Genomic DNA, 13147 nt, shown 5'->3' on the forward strand with positions numbered 1-13147 from the left:
CAACTCCACGTCGGCAACGTGAGAATCGATGTCAATTAAAAAATATTAATTTTCGTCGTATTTATACACGGAGTTAATTTATCTATTTGGAATTTTCCAAAGGTGATATATGTGTTGGACAAACTTGGGGCTCAAGTTTTCACAGCATGTCAGTCAGTGTTCACCGTCAATTTTGACGTCAAAGTCTTCTTAATTTTTGTCCTAACTCCACATCAGCAATGTGAGAATCAATGTCAATTCAATAATATTAATTTTCGTCGTATTTTTATACGGACTTAATTTATCTATATGTAATTTTGCTAAGGTGATATATGTGTTGGACAAACTTGTGGCTCAAGTTTTCATAGCATGTCATTGTTCATAGCATGACGTATTTATCTATAAATACGACTCCATCCTATACCTTACAAAGAAAGGGACAAATAAAACGGTGAGAGATGGAGATTGAAGAAAAAAACTTCAGAGCCCATGTTGTGGTCTTCCCTTTTCCAGCCCAAGGCCATATAAACCCAATGCTCCAATTCTCAAAACGCTTAGCCTCCAAAGGACTCAAAGTCACACTAGCCACCACGTTCTACATCACCAAGTCCGCCCAAACCAAAGGTGGCTCAGTCATAATTGAACCCTTTTCGGATGGCTGTGACGAGGGCGGTATAGAACAAGCAGGGAGCATCGATGCCTATGTCGAGTGCCTTCAAACCATAGGTTCAAGAAACTTGACTACCCTCATTGAAAAACATAACAGCTCTAAGTACCCAGTCAAGTGCCTTATATATGACTCCCATGTGCCGTGGGCGTTGGACATCACCAAAAGGCTTGGCCTAATTGGAGCTTCATTTTGGACTCAACCATGCGCCGTAAATATCATTTACTACTATGTGCACCGTAAGCTGATGAGTATACCTGTTCAAGGGCAAACCGTATCCATGCCTGGATTGCCACTACTTCAAACTCGCGATTTGCCATCGTTTGTTTATGACATGGGATCATACCCGTCTTTGCTACACCTTGTTTTGAACCAATTTTCGAACTTCGACGAAGCTGATTGGTTCCTTATAAACTCATTTCAAAAATTAGAGGATGAGGTGTGTATTGTAATTCTTCTAATTTTGGAAATTATTAACATGGGTTCATTATCATTAAGTTATGGGGTCAGCTTAGTTAATCATGTTCTTTCATTCAATTATATCTAAATTCATGTCTTCTCTTAATTCAAGAATGTTTATACCCACTCTCACTATCTCAACTCACATTCTTTATTAGAAAATAAGAAAAGTTACAATACATAAAACATAATAGAACACAACTCAACTTAGTTAATATTTATTTAGTTGTAGGTGATGTAACTGACAGTGATCTAATTTAATTCTTACAGGTTTTAAACTGTATGGCGAAGCAATGGCCGATGAGGACGATAACGGTTGGACCAAACGTGCCAAGTATGTACTTGGACAAGCGGGTGGAAGGTAACACGGATTATGGTCTGAATCTATTCAAGCCCGAGTCTCACACCTCCATAAAATGGCTAGATACGAAGGAAACGGGGTCAGTCGTATATGTGTCATTTGGGAGCCTGGCTAATTTAGGAGAAGATCAAATGGAGGAACTGGCAAGGGGTCTCATTAGGAGCAAAAAATTCTTCTTGTGGGTAGTGAGAGCTTCAGAAGAGCACAAGCTTCCAAGCAATTTCATAGATGAAACATTGGAGAAAGGGTTGGTAGTGATATGGTGTCCCCAGTTGGAGGTATTAGCCCACCGAGCTGTGGGATGTTTTATAACTCATTGTGGATGGAACTCAACACTAGAGTCATTGAGCTTGGGTGTACCGATGGTGGGGATGCCGCAATGGACGGACCAACCCACTAATGCCAAGTTTATGGAAGATGTGTGGAAGTTGGGAGTAAGAGCTAAAGTGGATGAGAAGGGGATTGTTAGAAAAGAAGAAATAGAGATTTGTATAATGGAAGTTATGGAGAGAGAGAGAGGGGAAGAGATAAAAAGGAATACCGAAAGGTGGAAAGAATTTGCTAAGGAGGCAGTGGATAAAGGTGGAAGCTCGGACAAGAATATTGAGGAATTTATAGCCAGAGTTGTAAGTAACTGCCCCTAGTGGTAACCTAAGTAATGGCTTCAAGACATCTCCAGCAATGCTCTTTACAATAAGGAGCATATTTTATCAAAAATCACAAATGTTATTTCAACACCTTAATTATTTTTTTTATGAAATTGTCAATGTAATAATTCATATGTGCTCAATTTAATAAGATTTGAAATCTTACTAAATAAGGAAAGCTTTTTTTTAATAATAACAAGTCAAAGCAGCTTGCTAGATGAAGTGAATCTTTGTTTCGATTTCCATGTTGGTTATTTTAACATTTGATTGTAAAGAATCTGTTGGTTCAATTTTTGTGATTTGACTCTTTATAGTTAAGAGGATGTCAGGTTTAAAGAGTCCATTGGAGTTGTTCTAAGATGAGTACGTGGTGTACTCAAAGTACTCTTTTGATGTGGTATGTGGTAGAACCATAGATCTTTTTGCCTCATGATACATAACTGCACGTATTTATGGGGATGTGCAGATGTGTATCCCAAAGCAATCGATCTATGGTTCTAGCATATGTCACGTCATGAAAGTATTTTGAGTATGCCACATGGGGGAGTCAAATCACAATGTGAAAAAAGCCCTTATTTGATGGCACTGGACTTTCAAATTTCATAAAATTCGACGGACAAAAAGTTCAAATTGACATTGAATTTTTCATTGTCAAAATTGTTTTTTCGACTGGCCGAAATTGTCAAATTAATAAAGGATGAGAGAAATTCAATAGCTCTAAGCCATCAAATTTGGGAATATCTAGATTTTTTATGGTCCTAGATCGTCAAAATTCAGTTTCTAAATTTTGTGGACCTTGGCTCGTCAATTTTTTCTGTCTAATTTTCCAGTTTTCACGTAGTGAATTATCCTGACTCTTTTAAGATTCAATGATATGACAGTGGACTGACCCAACGTTAAACAAAAAAAGGATAACACCGCCATTGATTTAAAGATGATTCTACATTGCAATTATATTAATATTTAATGAAAATGATTTTCTAACTCAACTCCGACCGACTAACTCAAAAACTAACTGACATAGCATGAGCAAGAATCATAGATTTTTTTACCTCTAGATAAACAACTCCACATCCCCATAAAACATGTCCAGTTGTGTATCTCGAGGGAAAAAATCTACGATTCTTATACATACCATGTCAATGAGTTTTTGAGTTATTATATCAGATTGAGTTAGGAACTCTGCACTCTACCATTTATAGAAAATAGCAAAAATGTAGAAATTCACTAAAATAACGAATTAAGCATACTACTAAACCTTTGAAGCAAAGCAGAATCAAATCAACTAAGTACAGTAATTCTGGCTTCTACAATGAGAGTTTTTACAAAACAAAACTTTCCTAAAATGACAAATTTACTGAAAATAAAGGTATAATCTGGCCCAAAAGTGAAAAGTCCGTGGAAAAGCATAGAACGTGAAGATCTCAATGATTCCATTCAGAAATGGGTCCCATTCCATAATTCTGACTTAGGGCCCTTGATTTCTACTAGTTCGGTTAGGCTTTTCATTTAGACTTTTGGCAACTCTAACGCTCGATGAAATTCTTTGCTGCTTATCCTACATCATGGAGAAATATGATTCATTTAGCCAACCCAAATCTTATGGGTAAGGCTTTGTTCTTGTTGATATTGTTTATATGAGGTTGTCCTAGTCTCATTTGTAAATTCTAAACATTCATGTGACCTCTTCATTATTCACAATCACTATTAAATAAGATCTTGGAATCATGCGATAATCAAAAGCAATAGAAAGAAATAATTCAAACATAAATTGTATATAAATAAGAATAATTAATGTATAGATATGGAGCATGCCCTCTCATTTACAGAACCCAGTAGGTCGAGAGATCCATTAAATTCACAAATAAAGCTCTTCTAAGAAATCTTGGTAAGTCCATAGAATTATAAACTTCCAATATATTGGATTGGATTGGATTGCACAAGAAGCTAAAATTGTATACACCATCATAAAATCCTTCATTTTTATTTAGTTTTTTGCATTTTTCAATCGATGACAACCGCATTCTTGTCCATGGCTTGGCATTATCTTGTCTCACCTTCTCTCAATTACAAAAAGGTTGTGTATTCTTGGTGGGGATGAATGAAATAATAACCTTTGTTTATAGGGTGAGAAAGAGGACCCAAAATTTCTATTCCAGTTAAGTTTGTAATCAATCAAGAAAAATAAAACAATTGTAACGTTTATTTTAACTTGTAATAGGATATGTCCCAACTTGGATTGGCATTTTCTCGGATATCTCCAAAAAGACAAATTGTTAAAGGTGTGGCCAAAAGGTGACTCCAATGTTTGTTGCATTATTAGAGATGATCAAGTTGTAATGGTTATTGCGGCTACCACCTTAGTGGGGTTTGGTTCTTACAATAGAGTTTAATTACTTGTGCTTCCTCATGGTTTAAAACACATGCCTTTGACAGGGAAATGTTTGGAGATTGAGTCAGATTCAAAATTTCTTGTTGACTCACTGAAGACAAGATTAGTCCCATGGTATTTAGAATCCATTTGGGTGGAAGCAAAATTTTTGTTAAATAACTTCCAATGGGAAATTAGACGTGTTTAGGGAAGCTAATAGAGTGGCGATGCTTGGCGTTCCATGCTTCCGTTTTTTCGACTTTTTCGTCTTTCAACTCTGTTTTTTCTCTTCCTTTTATTGTTAGGAAAGCCTTGAGAGGAGACCTTTTGGGTCTTCCAAATATTCGTTACTTGTAATTGGGTTCGCCTATTTATAATCAATACAACTTACTTATTTTGAAGAAAAAAAAAAAAAAACAAAGTAGGATTAGAATTACTATTATTAGAATCCAGATAATTTTTGAAACACTATACATAGGCATATAATAGAAGGTAATTTTTAGCGTGCCAAATCTACAAAGAGAAGCTTTGACAATTTCCTAGAATGTGAAAGTTGAAGGGCCATATCAACAATATATTATGTCATTGAAGAAGGGTTCTTTCTCTTTAAGTTCAATGACTACTCGGACATTGGATAAAGTTACCCCAAATCCCTCTCCAATTTTGGTCTTTAAAGTGCATGTTGCCTTAACATGATAGGGCATTATAGAGACCTAGATTTCAGAAGTCTAGATTTGGTGGGACGGGCCGAACAGAAATAAAATTTAGGTTATTAATTGTGTAGGTCAAACTCACTGGATTCATCTTCTAGGCCCAGGTTGTAGAAAAGCCCATTCCATTTAATTAGTTGTGTCATGAGTTTGCAAACCTTATGGGATTTTTGGGGGAAATTTTGTAAAGTTCTTATATGGAAAACCTCGGTGAATACAAGAGAAGTTGGGAGGGTACTAGTTGAAAGACTTAATCGTCGTTTTGGACTTTTTTATGCCAAAATCGAAGGGGTCAACCCACTTAGTGAGTGCAACTTGATATGGTTCACACCAAGATCAAAATGATAGCTTTGGACTAGTTTGGTTTGGTTTGGAACCAGTTAGGGTTTGGTTCTGGGTTAAGAAAATAGAGATCCGATCAATTCAGTTCTATTCTCAATTCAAGACTTGTCTAAGAGATAACTAAACCGAGAATCAATAAATTAATGACTTATTATATGAAATTTCATGTTTATTATTATTTTTCATTTAAAATATGTTGCTTCGAAGAATTTTTGTTACTAATACAATTCTTGCTTCCTTAGCATATAAAAAAGAAAAAAAGAAAATTTGTTGCTTCCAAGCCCATTTATATGATATAGGCAACTCCTTGAACTGAACCATACTGACCATAATTTGATTTTGTTTGGTTCGATTCTTGTTCTTATTTAGTGGAACCAACCTATGTTGGTTCGGTTCTAATTTGGGCCCAAACCAAACCAAGTTCTTAATTGAGGAGAGAATTAAGTCAAAATAGCCCCCAATCCAATCCTCATTCCCGAACCACTCCCACCCAAATTTACATTGCACTCTTGAAACACTAAAAAATTTAACCTTTTAGGGGGTCAAAAACCATCGCAAAAAAAGTGACGCTAACATTAATGGCAGTGGCCACAACGAGAGCTGCCAAGAGCGGAGCTATGTAAGTATGAGATAGTCCCACATCACCTAGGTATCATGACTTTGCGCTATATATAAACCTGGGGCAATCCTCACCTTACAAGTCGATTTTGTGAGGATGAGTTACGCTCATGAGCTTTTATAGTGGATCTTAGATCGTATTTCTCATTCAATTCTTACCATTTGACGTTAGGTACTTCATTTCAATTTGATTTGTACTAATCTTGGCTAGATTGTAACACAAGTGATTGGTTTATTTGGTTTCTTGTATATGGAATTTGATGATTTGTCAGTTTATTTTGGTTTGATGGATGAAAAAATCTAAAGTCCCATGGTCTATTGGTTTCGTGTGCATGAAATATGGTGGATTACAAACAAAACTGAAATTTGGTGGTTTATTTTGTTCGATTGATGAAAAAATTTGAAATTTAGATTTTTCATGATCCATGTTTAGCATCTAAGTAGCTTTGAGTTTTATTGATTTTTTGGTCCGAGTTCATATTTACCATCACTGTGATCAAATAATTTGGCACTGAATTCATGTTATAATCCCCATGTTGTATGGTTTTTTGGATTCAGCTCGGATTTTATGTTTAACATCATTGTGGTTTTGATCTCTGTTGGAATTAGTTTTGAATCATGTTTATCATCATCCCTATGATGTTATTTCTAGTAGACTTTGTTGTGGGTTCATGTTTTGTGGTTTCAATGTCGGTTAGATTTGATTATGAATTCATGTCTAATCATCACTATGATTTTGATTTATGTTATTTGGCTCTTAGACATGTTTATCATCCTTGTACTTACTATTTTTGTAAGATTTTTTGCTATGAATTCGTATCTAAAAATCACTGCGGTTTCGATTTGTGTTAGATTTGGCTCAGAGTTCATGTTTGATCAGCATTGACTCCAGTTTCATCATGGGTAACTTAACAAGCACAATGTGAAAAAAGCCCAAATTTGATGGCCTTGGACTGTCAAATTTCATAAAATTTGACAGCCAAAGAGGTTAAATTGGTGTCGACTTTTTCATTGTTAAATTTTTTTTTTTTCGACGGGCCAAAATTGTCAAATTAATGAAGGATGAGAGAAGTTCAACATCTCTAAGCCATCAAATATGGGAACATCAAGAATTTCGATGGTCCTAAACCGTCAAAATTCAGTTTCTAAAATTCATGGGCTTGCCTGTCAAATTTTTTATGTTGAATTTTCCAGTTTTCACATAGTGAAGTTACGATTTTTTGTTAATGTTCCATGAAATTTTGAACTTTGATCAAAATTAATATTAATGAAATATTACCTACTAAGATGGATACCTATAAAACATCATCCTATAATTTACTTTTATTTTAATTATAACTAATATCATCACTCGACCACATTAACGAAATGGTGGATACGTATTGCCATCAATGCTATTCATCATGCACAAAAACATTATAAATAAGCATGAAATCTTGGAAATATACTTAAATATAGTATAATCTTTATCAAAATATCGAATAATAGTATTTACACTTATAATATAAAGTAATAAATATTATATAAAAATGTATCAATGATTGTCAGTGTAAATGACATCGACTATTGAATCCCTCTGTATTTTCATTGTTTGTTGACTTTAACAACCTATTGATGGGAAACTGGATACTCTTAATCAGTGATGCCCTCTTCTTCTTTTTCTTCCATTAATCATTTTTCCTTTAATCGAGCAAATTCTTCATCAACAATGGCATGTCTTCTAATAAAATTGTACAATGCCATACATGCAACAACAATATTTTTTTGTTTGTCGAAATTATATGAACGCATCAACTTCAATGTTGTCCATTTTGCCTTCAAAACCCCAAAGGTTCGCTTGATCATGTTCCAAAGTAAAGAATGCAAATGATTAAATAGCACTTTATGTGGTCTCATCCTCTTCTTAACTAATTCATAGCATATTTCGACTCAAACTTTATACTTTTGGCTGTTCAATCTATTTTCACACATTTTAAATTCTAATCATCCATCTAATAATAGTAAAAAATGAACAACTTCCATTTGTGTTTACAAACTGAAATAAATATACAACGACCAAAAAACCTATGAAAATTTCAGATATCAAGAGCAAAATTTCATAACAAAACCCATGAAAATTTCATCCTCCAATTGATAATTGTAAAAAAAAAATTACATTATTTTGAGTTTCATAAGTTTAACACAATATTATATGCACCAGTAAAATATTTAGCGCAAAATTCAAAAAATGGTTTATGGCTCGTTTCTAATTATGATTATGGAAGAATTCCTTTCATAATCCAAACTAAATGAAACATTGGAATCTAGAATCTGGACTAAATGCAACAAGGAGGGAAGTTCAAATAATTTAATTTGTGTCACTTTTTGAAGCAAGACTATCAAATTTAGATTCACGAAGAAACATGTCCACTAAGATCTTCATTTGTAACTTGTAAACCAACAATAGAAAACAAAGATTGGAATAACTTGGGTTTATAAAAATAGACATGGATGTTACAACTTACATCAAACTTAATGAAAGATAAATCTTAATAAACAAAGCTACATTAGGATTTCAATTTTTTTTTCCAACTCGAATTTGAAATCCAATGAATGTTACAAACTACATCAAAATTCGAATTTGCTTAAATTATTGAATACTCGATAGTTACATTAGAATTTTGATTTTTTTTTTCAATTCAAATTTGAAATCCAACAGATATTACAAACTACATCAAAATTCAAATTCGATTAGATTATCGAATACCCGATAATATTCAATTCGATTCAAGCTACATTAGGATTTTGATTTTTTTTTCCAGTTTGATTTTGAAATCCAACAGATGTTACAAACTACATCAAAATTCGAATTTAATTAGATTATCGAATATCTGATAATATTTTATTCGATCCAAGTACATTAGGATTTCGATTTTTTTTTCCAATTCAAATTTTAAATCTAATAAATGTTACAAACTACATCAAAATTCGAATTCGATTAGATTATCTAATACCCGATAATATTCGATTCTGAGTTCTTTACAAACTAGAACTCAACTTCCTTGTTCAAAGTGTATAAAAATTTTATGAAAACCTCAACCAAAAGCGTTGATTTTGAAGATGAAAAACTAGTTGTTTTTACAAGTCGAGGGTTTCTTTGGCTTAGGTTGAAGAGAGAGAGAGCAGATACCTGAATGATCGTCGAAGGAGAAGATGGTGTCGAGATTGGCTACTGTTGAAGGTGGGTTGTTTGAGGGTTAGGACTGTGTGACAATCTGTTGAGAATAAGAGAGTAGAAATTAGATTTGAGGGTTAGGGCCGTGTGGGGTTCTGTCGAGAAGAAGATCTAGATGGTTGTGTCGTGTGAGGTTCTGTTGACAAGAACAATTGTGTGTTGTATAAGGTTCTGTCAAAAAGAAGAGTACGACTGTGCGAGGTTCTGTTTAGAAAAATAGTAGGGTTGTGTGTGATTTTATCAAGAGGAAGAGCGTGTTGTGTAAGGTTTTGTCAAGAAACAAAAGAAGAGATGCGCTTTGTGAGGTTCTGTCGACAAAGAAAAAGAGAAAAAGAGTAAAAATTACATCAGGGAAATTTCAATCATTTTTACAGAAATAGTTTTTTCGATATTTGCTTCTCCCGCAAATGTGAATGATAAAAGCGACGTCGTCTGCTTTTCTTATTTGCTTTTATAAACGCAATTTTTTTTTATCAAATGGTGATTATCGCTAAAAAAGTAAATTGAAAATGCAAATTCTAAAAAAATCTTTTAAAAGCGTTATGAAACACCACCTAAGTTAGTAAGGGTTTCACCTTTACTAAGGGTCCTTGTGATTACTTTAATTTATGGCATAAAAAACATGATCCAACCCTTCAAGTTGGTAGAGGACACATCTCTATAAATATTTTTTCAAAAATTCATGGAATTTTAATTTTAAATTGTGAAGTTAGGTGGAATTATTTTATTTTATTTTATTTATTTATTTTTTTTCAAATTTCTTCTAAATCATGATAATAGATAACTAATGTGTTAGTTTTTTATTTTTCAACACGGCCTCTCTAGTATTGAAAGAGTACTATAGAGAATTTCAGGAACGAATGATCTACCACCCGGGTGCATTGACAGCCCTACTCCAAATTTAAAATTATTAATTTTCCTCATATTTTAACATGGAATCACTTTATCCATAGAGAAGTTTCCTGGGATGATATATGAGTTAGACAAATTGTTCTTGTTCAAATCTTAACGTTCAGATCACTATTGACACCTCTACTCCAAATTTAAAAGTAGGAAAAGTGATGAAGTAATATTAAAATTGACATCGATTATCACATTGTTGACATGTATATATATTTGCACGAAATCATAAATAATTTTTCTCGAGATACCAATAAAAAGTATTTATGATTCTATATGCACCTCCACATCAGCAATGTGAGAATCGATGTCAATTTCAAAATATTAATATTTTTACATGGAATCCAGTTATCAATTTGGAATGGAATTTTCCTAAGGTGATCTATGGGTCGGACAAACTTGTGGCTCAAGTTTTCATAGCATGTAAATGTCCACAGTCAATTTTGACGTCAAACTCTTGTTGATTAATTGTGACTCAAGTTTTCATAGCATGTCAATGTCAAAGTCAAATTTGACGTTAAAAGTCTTCTTAATTTTTGTCTTATTTTGAGTTGTGAGCAGTTATCCATCCATCATTCAATTCATGAAGATTTTTTTAATCTGAACATATTTCCACCCTATCTATAAATACAACTCAATTCTACACCCTACAAAGAAAGGGTGAAATAAAGAGGTGAGAGAGAAATGGACAAAGAAGAAAAAAACTTTAGAGCCCATGTTGTGGTTTTCCCCTTTCCAGCTCAAGGCCACATAAACCCAAGTCTCCAATTCTCTAAACGCTTAGCCTCCAAAGGACTCAAAGTCACACTAGCCACCACCTTCTACATCACCAAGTCCGTCCAAACCAAAGCTGGCTCAGTCATAATTGAACCCTTTTCGGATGGCTGTGACGAGGGCGGTATAGAGCAAGCAGGGAGCATCGATGCCTATGTCGAGTGCCTTCAAACCATAGGTTCAAGAAACTTGACTACGCTCATTGAAAAACATAACAGCTCTAAGGACCCAGTCAAGTGCCTTATATATGACTCCGGTCTGCCTTGGGCTTTGAACATCGCTAAAAGTCTTGGCCTAATTGGAGCTTCATTTTGGACTCAACCATGCGCCGTAAATGCCATTTACTACTATGTGCATCGTAAGCTGATGAGTACACCTGTTCAAGGGCAAACCATATCGCTGCCTGGATTGCCACTACTTCAAACTCGCGATTTGCCTTCGTTTGTTTATGACATGGGATCATACCCGTCTATGCTACACCATATTTTGAAACACTTTTCGAACGTCGACGAAGCTGACTGGTTCCTTATAAACTCATTTGAAAAATTAGAGGATGAGGTGGGTATTGTAATTCCTCTTAGTTTTGGAAATTATTAACATGGGTTCATCATAATTATCGTCATAGCCTTATCAAGAAGTTGTGGGGTGGGGTCAGCTTAGTAAATAATGTTCTTTCATCTCAACTCACATTCTTTCAACTCAACTTAGGTTATATTTATTTAGTTGTAGGTTACGTAACTGACAGTTATCTAATTGAATTCTTACAGGTTTTAAACTGTATGGTGAAGCAATGGCCTATGAAGACGATAATGGTTGGACCAAACGTGCCAAGTATGTACTTGGACAAGCGGGTGGAAGGTAACACGGATTATGGTCTGAATCTATTCAAGCCCGATTCTCACACCTCCATAAAATGGCTAGATACGAAGGAAACGGGGTCGGTTGTATATGTGTCATTTGGGAGCCTGGCTAATTTAGGAGAAGATCAGATGGAGGAACTGGCAAGGGGTCTCATTAGGAGCAAAAAATTCTTCTTGTGGGTAGTGAGAGCTTCAGAAGAGCACAAGCTTCCAAGCAATTTCATAGATGAGACATTGGAGAAAGGGTTGGTAGTGACATGGTGTCCCCAGTTGGAGGTCTTAGCCCACCGAGCGGTGGGATGTTTTGTAACTCATTGTGGATGGAACTCAATACTAGAGTCATTGAGCTTGGGTGTACCGATGGTGGGGATGCCGCAATGGACTGACCAACCCACTAATGCCAAGTTTATGGAAGATGTGTGGAAGGTGGGAGTAAGAGCTAAAGTGGATGAGAAGGGGATTGTTAGAAAAGAAGAAATAGAAATTTGTATAATGGAAGTTATGGAGAGAGAGAGGGGGGAAGAGATAAAAAGGAATACTGAAAGGTGGAAGGAATTAGCTAAGGAGGCAGTGGATGAAGGTGGAAGCTCAGACAAGAATATTGAGGAATTTATAGCGAGCGTTGTAAGTAACTGAACCTATGTAATGGCTTTAAGCCATCTCCAACAATGCTATTTATAAGGAGCATATTTTATAATAAAGAGTATTTTGAGTATGACACGTGGGGAAATCAGATTATTGCGACTCTTTTAAAGATAACACCATTATTAATTCGAAGATGATTCTGGATTACAGTTATAATACTATTTTATTTAATGATTTTCTATTTAACACTGACCGACTAACTCAAAAACTCACTAATATAGGATGTGCAAGAATAATAGATTTTTTCCCTTGAGATATACAATTGCACATCCCCATAAAACATCTACAGTTGTGTATCCCAAAGTAAAAAATTTACCGTTCTTACACATACCACATCACTGAGTTTTTGAATTATTCTATGAGGTTGAGTTAGAAAATCAGCACTCTACTATTTATAGAAAATGGCAAAAATGTAGAAATTCACTAAAATAACGAATTTAGCATACTAGCAAACCTATTAAGCAAAGCAGAATCAAATCAACTAAGTATAAATGATTGTGACTTCTTCAATGATAGTTATTACAAAACAACACTATTCTAAAATGACAAAGGAAAGGCATAGAATGTGAAAATTTCAATGATTCTATTCAGAAATGGGTC

The 13147-nt window shown here is 34.5% G+C and overlaps 2 protein-coding genes across 2 annotated transcripts; both read left to right on the forward strand.

Moving 5' to 3' along the window:
- Positions 1 to 423: 423 nt before the first annotated feature.
- LOC147382135 (UDP-glycosyltransferase 74E2-like) lies at positions 424 to 2321 on the forward strand. The gene is made up of 2 exons (XM_086427660.1): positions 424 to 1085; positions 1376 to 2321. The coding sequence occupies exons 1-2, from the start codon at positions 438 to 440 to the stop codon at positions 2108 to 2110; spliced, it is 1383 nt and encodes a 460-aa protein (XP_086283786.1). The 5' UTR covers positions 424 to 437; the 3' UTR covers positions 2111 to 2321.
- Positions 2322 to 10942: 8621 nt separating this feature from the next.
- LOC147382136 (UDP-glycosyltransferase 74E2-like) lies at positions 10943 to 12644 on the forward strand. The gene is made up of 2 exons (XM_086428312.1): positions 10943 to 11600; positions 11810 to 12644. The coding sequence occupies exons 1-2, from the start codon at positions 10953 to 10955 to the stop codon at positions 12536 to 12538; spliced, it is 1377 nt and encodes a 458-aa protein (XP_086284438.1). The 5' UTR covers positions 10943 to 10952; the 3' UTR covers positions 12539 to 12644.
- The last annotated feature ends 503 nt before the right edge of the window (positions 12645 to 13147 follow it).

The sequence above is a fragment of the Akebia trifoliata genome, chromosome 16 (assembly GCF_017979445.1).
Source record: "Akebia trifoliata isolate Shusen 1 chromosome 16, ASM1797944v1, whole genome shotgun sequence".
Lineage (NCBI taxonomy): Eukaryota > Viridiplantae > Streptophyta > Magnoliopsida > Ranunculales > Lardizabalaceae > Akebia > Akebia trifoliata.

Coding starts and splice junctions, on each gene's coding strand:
- LOC147382135 (XM_086427660.1), top strand. CDS start 438: ATGGAGATTGAAGAAAAAAACTTCAGAGCCCATGTTGTGGTCTTCCCT. Junction 1,086..1,375: donor TTCAAAAATTAGAGGATGAG/GTGTGTATTGTA, acceptor TAATTCTTACAG/GTTTTAAACTGTATGGCGAA.
- LOC147382136 (XM_086428312.1), top strand. CDS start 10,953: ATGGACAAAGAAGAAAAAAACTTTAGAGCCCATGTTGTGGTTTTCCCC. Junction 11,601..11,809: donor TTGAAAAATTAGAGGATGAG/GTGGGTATTGTA, acceptor GAATTCTTACAG/GTTTTAAACTGTATGGTGAA.